The sequence below is a fragment of the Triticum urartu genome, chromosome 6A, assembly GCF_056163025.1.
Source record: "Triticum urartu cultivar PI428250 chromosome 6A, HENAU_Tu73, whole genome shotgun sequence".
Lineage (NCBI taxonomy): Eukaryota > Viridiplantae > Streptophyta > Magnoliopsida > Poales > Poaceae > Triticum > Triticum urartu.
The window spans coordinates 46,719,644-46,728,626 of record NC_141878.1 but is presented as its reverse complement, the minus strand read 5'-3'; the positions used below and the strand labels follow the sequence as shown (position 1 = coordinate 46,728,626).

The window sequence follows — 8,983 nt, the reverse complement described above, 5'->3', positions numbered from 1 at the left end:
TGCAGTCCTTTGTCTCTTGCCCCTACCAAGGATTTCCTCGTCATCCTCCTCAGGATTTTCATCATGTGTTTGTTCATAATATTCCATAGGGATGGCAGGTTCAGGAGTCTCCTCAGATTCCTGTCTAGAAGTGCTTTGCATATCTCTCATAGGAAAAATATCCTCGAAGAATGTAGCATCTTTAGACTCCATAATTGTACCGACATTCTGGTCAGGTACCTCAGATTTCACTACTAGAAATCTATAGCCAACGCTGTTCTTAGCGTAGCCCAAATTAACGCAGTCCATAGTCTTTGGTCCAAGCTTACGCTTTTTGGGGATCGGCACATTGACTTTCGCCAAACAGCCCCAAGTACGCAAGTACGAGAGTGTTGTCCTTCTCTTTGCCCATTTCTCATAGGGAGTGATTTCATTATCCTTTGTCGGAACTTTATTCAGGACATGACATGCCGTCAATATAGCCTCCCCCCACCATGCCTTGGATAAACCCGATGTATCTAACATGGCGTTAACCAAATCAGTTAGAGTACAGTTTTTCTACTCGGCAACCCCGTTTGACGGGGGTGAATAGGGAGGCGTCCTCTCATGAATAATGTCGTGTTCCGCACAGAAAGAACCAAACTCACTCGAGAAGTACTCTCCACCACGATGTGACCGGACTCGTTTAATTTTCTTTTCAAGTTGATTCTCAACTTCTGCCTTATACTCCCTCCGTTCCAAATTACTCGTCGCAGAAATGGATGTATCTAGAACTAAAATACATCTAGATACATCCATACCTACGACAAGTAATTCAGAACAGAGGGAGTAGATTTTAAAGTAGTGTAGAGCCTCATCTTTAGTGTTTAACAAATACACATAGCAATATCGAGTGGAGTCATCTATCAATGTCATGAAGTATTTCTTTCCACCTTTAGTCAAAACACCATTCATCTCACAAAGATCAGAATGTATGAGTTCTAATGGTGCCAAGTGTCTCTCCTCCGCGACCCTGTGAGGCTTGCGAGGTTGCTTAGCTTGCACACATGGAAGGCACTTAGAACCTTTGGCTAAGGTGAAACTTGGGATTAAATCCAACTTGGCTAGCTGCGTCCTAACACCGAAACTAATGTGACAAAGACGTGAATGTCAAACTTCGGATTCATTAACATTCGAATGAATATGGTGCACGACTTTATTACAGAAATCTGCGAGGGAAAGGAGGAACATCCCTCCGCTTTCATAACCTTTTCCAACAAAGAGTCCATATTTCGTAACAACTAATTTATTAGACTCGAAAACCAACTTAAACCCTTCTCTACATAGAAGGGAGCCACTAACGAGGTTCTTCTTGATGGCGGGGACATGCTGCACATTCTTCAGCTGCACGATCCTTCCCGAAGTGAACTTCAGATCGACCGTGCCAACACCATGAACAGAAGCACTCGCGCCATTCCCCATCAATACGGACCCGTGGCCTGTGACCTGGTAAGAAGTGAACAATGAAATGTCAGCACACACATGTACACCTGCACCTGTGTCTACCCACCAATCGGTGGGTTGAAACACTGAAAAAACAGTAAATAAATTACCGTACCCAGGTGCACCATTCTCATTGTTGTCCACAATCATGTTGACGGACTTGGAGTCCTGTCCTGACTTCTTGTACTTGTTTGGGCACTTGTTGGCGCAATGTTCAATCGAACGACAAGTAAAGCAGCCCTCATCCTTCTTGTTCTTCTTGAAGGTCTTCTTACCCTTATTCTTAAAGTCGGTATTGTGTTAGACACCGTTCTTTCCCTTGGGCTTGTGGGAGTTGAAGTTCTTCTGGTTCACCATGTTGGCGACAGAAGTCTCTTCGGCCCCTTTTCCGTGCGAGTCCTTTGCCCTTGAATTCTGCTCAACACTCAGATGGTCAATGACATCCTCCACAGAGAATTCACGCCTCTGATGTTTCAGAGTGGTGGCAAAGTTCCTCCAGGAATTAGGGAGCTTAGCGATTATGCACCCCGCGACAAACTTGCCCGGTAACTCGCACTTAAGAAGTTCAATCTTCTTAACTATGCATATTATCTCATGAGCCTGCTCCAATACAGGACGGTTTTCAACCATCTTGTAACCGTGGAACTGCTCTATAATATACATCTCGCTCCCGGCATCGACTGCCCCGAACTTAGATTCGAGCGCCTCCCACAAGTCCTGGGCGACATGCACATGTAAATATGCGTCGACCAGTTTATCTCCGATCACACTTAGAACTGCTCCGAGGAACACAACGGTGGCCTCCTTAAACGCCTTCTCCTGTTCAGGAGCAATCATTCCCGTGGAGACACCGGTGACCCAGAACACGTTCATAGCCGTGAGCCATAAAGTGGTCTTAGTCTGCCAACGCTTAAAATACGAACCGGTAAACTTATCCGGTTTCAGTGCAGTGGCAAAGCCACTTGCCAAAAAATTCCTACACATAATAGGTTTTTGGATTGTTGAGTAAATAAACAATTTCTTGATTACATTAATCCACGAGTAAATCACTAGCATGGCATTGACACAAATAAACACATACTCATATTCAGTCAAGCTAGCACATACTACGCTAATTGCAGAAAGATCTACGTATAACGCTAGCATGGCTAAAACAGAAAACAGTAGGAGGGGGATAAACGAGTTATACCCTCCAGTAGGCCATGCAGAGGCCGCGGCTTTGGTGGCAGCAGCGGCGTCCTCGGTGGCCTTCTTGTCGGCTTCAGCTTTCTCGGTGGCGGCACGTTCGGCGTCAGACATGGTGATGATGAAGGCGACGCAGACGTAGAGTAAGTAGATGATCGGAAGTGAGCAGTCGCGTAATCGCTGCCCAAAAACCTATTCGCCCCTCACCCCGTACATGAAGAAGAAGGGCATGGTTTCGGACACCTACTCTCCCGTTGACCGTGTACGCGGCGGACGAGATGGAGTCACCGGCGGCGGCAGCAGCAAAGGAACGACGGTGGGCGTGCGTGTGGAGCAGATGTGATCTGTTCGTGGCGGCTAGGGTTAGGAGACACCGCACACTTATATAGGCGCAGCCGCGTGGAGAGACGTGGGCTCGACCCATGTCTGAGTCCGTGACGGCCCACGATCTGACGTCTCACATCATGGCCCAGCTGTCAGAGAATTATCCGTTAGTGACAGGCAAAAATAAGCGCGTAGGTGTGAGCTCGGCTCGGCTCAATCCCGCAACCCACGTCGCATCGTGACAAGGCGAGGCGAGGCGAGGCGTGGTGTGGCGTGGCTAGGTGGGCGGCGGAGGAGTGCGTGAGGGCCTCTTCTCTTCTCAAACTCCAATAGCATGTAGAAGATAAACCCTTATATGGAGGTCCAACTCCTCTTCCACTTCCGGGGTGGGACTAAACTTCCCACTACACCTAGTGCCATATAACCCACATGGGCCCTTAGAGATTTTTCAGAAATTGCTATATGGGCCTAGAGCCCATCTCAAATTTCAGCAATCCCCCACCAGATCTCGAGGGCCCATTGTGTTCTCTGTTCCAATTACTGTTTCGATATACCAGTGTTTCAGTGAAGAACTATTAAGGTTGAGCTTCACCTAGAGCAAGTAGTTACACTCCTTCACAACTGAACAATGGACTATGCCTTGAATTGTCAGTTTGGCGTAAAGAAGTTGCACCACATGTCTTACTAGTACTAGGCTGCCGAAGGCTGACCCCTCGGGTGGAGCATATAAGTCACACTCCCTGGCCTATTCATGAGCTTACTAGAGATCACCCCAATCTCATAGACTGTGACCAGCAGTCGGGCTCATATAGGTGTCTTCCTCCAAAGATTGCTCTGTAGGATAGCATCTTGCTTATATAAGCTTAGGAACACATTAAGACAGTAGTCATCCTACCATACAGTATCGAGAGCATTGAATCTCCAACGGAGTCGGTTAGTATAGTTACTCTCCTCAGTTCACCACTGGCTTGTTTTCCCAGGTCCTAATTCACGGGATCTCTAATCACATAGGTTGGGTTACTACCATGGCAACTTATGTGGGTCTCATACCCATCTCTGTCGATGCATTATCTATCACTACACGTGATAGCCCTTTCGTAAAGGGATCTGCCAGATTCTTAGCCGTATGGACATACTCCAATGCTATCACTCCGGAGTTTCTTAATTTTCTGACAGCCTTTAATCTCATTCTTATGTGTTTGTTGGACTTCATGTTGTCCTTTGAACTTTTCACCTTGGTGATGACAGTCTGATTATCGCAGTTCATAAGGATAGCCGGAACCGGTTTATCAACCAATGGCAAGTCCATCAAAAGATCTTGAAGCCATCCTGCTTCGACACTAGATGTGCCTAATGCTGTTAATTCTGCTTCCATAGTCGATCTCGCTAAGATCGTTTGCTTGCAAGACTTCCAGGAAACAGCGCCACCTCCAAGAGTAAACATATACCCAGTTGTGGCCTTCATCTCATCAGCATCAGAGATCCAATTTGCATCACTATACCCTTAAAGTACCGACGGGTATCCGGTATAGTGAAGTCCATAGTTCATAGTACCTTTCAGATAGCGCATAACTCTTTCAACAGCATGCCAATGTACATCACTTGGTTTGGAAACAAACCGGCTCAGTTTGGTCACAGCAAACGCGATGTCAGACCTCATTGCGCTTGCTAGGTACATCAGTGAACCAATGATTTGAGAGTATCTCAATTGATCTATGGCCGCGCCTTTGGACTTACGAATCAACACACTAGGATCATATGGTGTTTGAGATGGTGTGCAGTCTGAATATCCAAAACGACTCAACACCTTCTCAACATAGCGGGATTGCAGAAGTGTAATCCCACCCTCATTATCTCTCAGTAGCTTGATGTTTAAGATAACATCAGCCACACCAAGGTCTTTCATCTCAAAGTTCTGAGACAGAAACGACTTGACCTCCTCAATGACTTTGAGGTTGGTTCTGAATATCAGTATGTCATCAACATACAAGCACAGTATAACTCCTTCACCCCCACCATGGCGATAGTATACACATTTGTCAGCCTCATTAACAACGAAACCAATAGATGTCAGAGTTGTATTAAACTTATCATGCCATTGCTTAGATTTTTCAGAAATTGCTATATGGGCCTAGAGCCCATCTCAAATTTCAGCAGACTGGGCTCGATGTCATGCTCCGGCTCAAGCCGCTTCCCAGACTAAACCTCAAGTTCAGTGCTTTCCTGATATGGAGAGGGTCGACAAGGAGCAGCGGTCCATCCGGATCGAGGACGAGACCTCCATCCGTAAAGTTACTTAACCCTCGTAATCTAATCCTCTCGGCCCCCCTGATTTTCGCGGGATGGGGGCCCGGGAAAATCTTTCTTTCAATTAAATCTTGACAAGTCAGCTTTTACGTAGGTTTACGTAGAAACTCTACATAGATGTAGCAAAGCCCGGTTCTCCCCTCAGGACATTAGAAACGTCTTCGGCCTGCCGTGTGGGGCTAGGACCATATCACCAAACCCGGTTCGTCTGGCGGAGGCCTGCAAGGAATTCAGGCGCGCGACGGCGGAGGTCGGCGGCACGGGCACGCATAGCCTCAAGGCGGTCGAGGCCATTGTCCTGAGAGAGCTGAGCGAGGCATCGATGACGCAGGTCGAGATCGACTGCTTCAAGATCGCCTACGTAGTCTTCGCCGTCGGGCATGTGCTCTGCCCTGCCTCCAAGCATGATTACACCCATCGACTACTGGCAAGCACTTTGCAACATTTCAAGCATCGCTGAGTTTAACTCATGCGAGTATGTCCTGCGACACCTCATGCTGGCTGTCGAGAAGCTCAAGGCCGACAAGGAAAGAGGGTACTCCCCGATTCACCTTTCAGGATGCCATCTCTTCCTTCAGGTATCTAGCCTCTGTTTTAATTTACAACTCATTGCAATTGTACTCTTACTGTAATGCCATTGCCCACTAAGCATTTCACCGATGGATAGCAGATTTTTGTCCTGGATAACATGGACCTAGGCGCCGTCACGCTTCGGCAGCATGCTTCTCCAAGAATTTCCCTGCTTGACTGTGCCACGCCGAGGAAGATGATCAGCACACTGACCACATGTGTCACCGGGCAGAATTCTTTCTTCTTAGCCCGTGTGAGCAATCTGATACTAACATAATACCCCCATCATCCATCAATGCATATATAGTCTTGCTACTATGATTATGACATGATTCCGCCAAAACATGCTCAAAAACACTCTGGATATTACGGCAGAAATCACATATTTGACCTGAAGGCGAAATCAAATCACAAACTAACCTGCTTCAGAAAAATTTCACTCTGCTAACCCTTTCGTGTGGCGCCCGACAGCTAGGCGTCGCACACTACTATGCAGCGCCTCTGCCTTAGGCGTCGCACCTCCTACCAGCGTGGCAGCCCTGGTCCAGTTGCGGCCCCACAGACAGCACTGCAGCGCCTAAGCCTTAGGCGCCACACTTGTAATGTGCAGCGCCTAGTGCTTAGGCGCTGCACAGTCTGTGTGCCACTTAGGCTGGCCCCACCCTCTCTCCCCTCCCATCCCCACCCCACCCAAACCCTTAGCCTTGCGCCCCTCCTCTCTTCCCCTCTCCCCCTCCCAAATCCTTCTCAAATCTAGCAAATCCAGAGTATTTGACCGTGGATTTCGAAGCCAACCCCTCCCTTAAGGTAATCTCCTCTGATCCCCTCGTTTTCATCCATATGAATTGTCACATTTGCTCAAACCTAGCTAGTTTGGGGAAACCCTAGTTTTGGCTTGGTTTTGGAAATTTGTGTTAAATCATGTTATGTTTCTTTGCTAATTTGGTATGGTTAGGCTTTCATAGTATGCTAGGGTTAGGGTAATGTGTGTTTGATGTTGGTGTTAGGGTTATGCTATGTTTAGGGTTGTGGTAATTGTTATGTGGGGGTTATGGTTATTAATTCATATATATGTTAGGGCATATGCATTTTGTGCAAATATTTTTGTTAAGTACTTACTTGATATATGTGTGTTTTTGATTATTATAGGGATGGGGAGAACATGTGTTTATATTCATCATGTGGATAAAGAGGCCTTTTTGAAAGGCAATGTTGAGACGGACCCGGATGAGCTTGACATGGTGTTTGAGAGTAGTCCTAGCTATGCGGAGCTCTTGGAACAAGTGAGGAAGGATTTGAATTGGATGGACCCAAGTGACATTGTTGAGTTCGAGGGAAGGCATAATGTTGGTTTTGGAATGCACATCCGTTGGAAGACAATGCGTGTGAACTTTGAGCAACGTTGGGTTGCATACAAGGAGACGGTTGCCGAATCTCTAGACAAGGCTCTTGAGTTATTTGCCTCCAAGAAGGTTGAGTCTACTTTGAATTTGGACTTGAACCGGAACCCCTCCCCGTTGGTTGCTAGCACTCCCCCACCCATTAACCAAGATCAAATGAGTGAACCTCATTTCACGCAACAAGATTGGCCAACATTGAGCCCGACTCCAAACAACCAAAATGAAGATTTTAAAGAGGAGAATGATGAATACGAGGAGGATGACAACGAAGTTGATCTCCATGACAACAATGTGGGTGATCTCGACCAATATCATGTGCAAGAGACAATGGACCAATCCATCCCTTTTTCCCGTGCATATGCATCAGACTCGGATGACGATGGTCCCGATGAAGAAGTTGATGAGGAGGGGTTCACGCCAAAGGAGGCCCATGCATTCAAGAAGGTATGCGGGCGGGATCACAAGACACCATTGTTCAAGGATCTTAGTCTCGCGGATGAAGCCATTGTGGATGGTGGCAAATGCATATCTCTTGGAGCCAGGCCAAGTTCTCACCGTGATTTGGAAGACGGCAAGAACGGGATATATCCCGGTTGTGAGTTTCAATCCTTCTTGGAATTGAAGATGTGGCTCGACAACTACTCGGTTACACATTACCGTCCACATAAAGTGGCCAACTCGGACGTCAATGTGCGTTACATGGTCAAATTTTGCGTGCAAGGCCATGGAAAGGAGGTCCCACTTGGCGCATAGTGAGTTGTCTACCAACTCACATGTGCCGGCACAAGAATGCGGATGGCGAGCTTGTGTACCAACAACACAGACAACTCACGTCCGAGTTCATTGCTTACAAGTTATCCAACCAAATATCCACACTTCCAATAATGAGCATCAAGAGTGTCATTGACCTTGTGAAAGCCATCTTTCATTACAAGGTGAAGTACGGCAAGGCATGGAAGGCGAAGCAAGCCGCATTCAAGATGTTGTATGGCAATTGTGAGGAAGCATACAACCGACTCCCTAGGTTGTTGTTAGCTATGGCCGCCACAAACCCAGGCATGGTTCACGTGGTTGAGCCTCATGGGCACCAAACATTGATTCATAACAGGAGGACCGTCCAAGTATTTGGCCGTGCATTTTGGGCCTTTGAGCAATGCGTGAGGGCATTTGAGCATTGTCGGCCCGTCATCGCCATTGATGGCACGTTCTTGACTGGACAATACAAGGGCACTTTGTTGGTTGCAATAGCAAGTGATGCCAACAACTGGGTGTTGCCTTTGGCTTTCGCTTTGGTTGAGGTGGAGAACAATGATAACTGGGAGTGGTTCTTGCGTCAATTGAGAACAAGGGTATTACTGGCTGAAAGGGAAATTTGTGTCATATCGGATCGCCATCCAGGAATTCTAAATGCGGTGGTGGTTGACATTCCCAGACATATAAAATTGCACCATTGATGGTGCATGAGGCACTTCTGTGCAAACTTCTATAGGGCATGTGGTATCAAGGAGTTGGCCGATGATCTTCAAGATTGTTGTCTCGCTTTCACCAACGAGCGGTTTGCCACATTGTTCAATGCATTGCTCAGACACAAGAAACTTGACCCCGGTGGTCTTGAATTTCTCAATAGGAACATTGTCGAAAGGAATATGTGGGCACGTGCTTTCGATGAAGATGGCCGGAGGTACGGTCAAATGACAAGCAACATGGCAGAATGCTTCAATAAGGTGTTCAAGGGT

At 47.1% G+C, this 8,983-nt stretch overlaps 1 protein-coding gene across 1 annotated transcript; it reads left to right on the top strand.

The window, feature by feature from the left end:
* Positions 1–8,020: 8,020 nt before the first annotated feature.
* Positions 8,021–8,701, top strand: LOC147963788 (uncharacterized). The gene has a single exon (XM_087529705.1). The coding sequence runs from the start codon at positions 8,021–8,023 to the stop codon at positions 8,699–8,701; it is 681 nt and encodes a 226-aa protein (XP_087385831.1).
* The last annotated feature ends 282 nt before the right edge of the window (positions 8,702–8,983 follow it).

Coding starts and splice junctions, on each gene's coding strand:
- LOC147963788 (XM_087529705.1), top strand. CDS start 8,021: ATGTGCCGGCACAAGAATGCGGATGGCGAGCTTGTGTACCAACAACAC.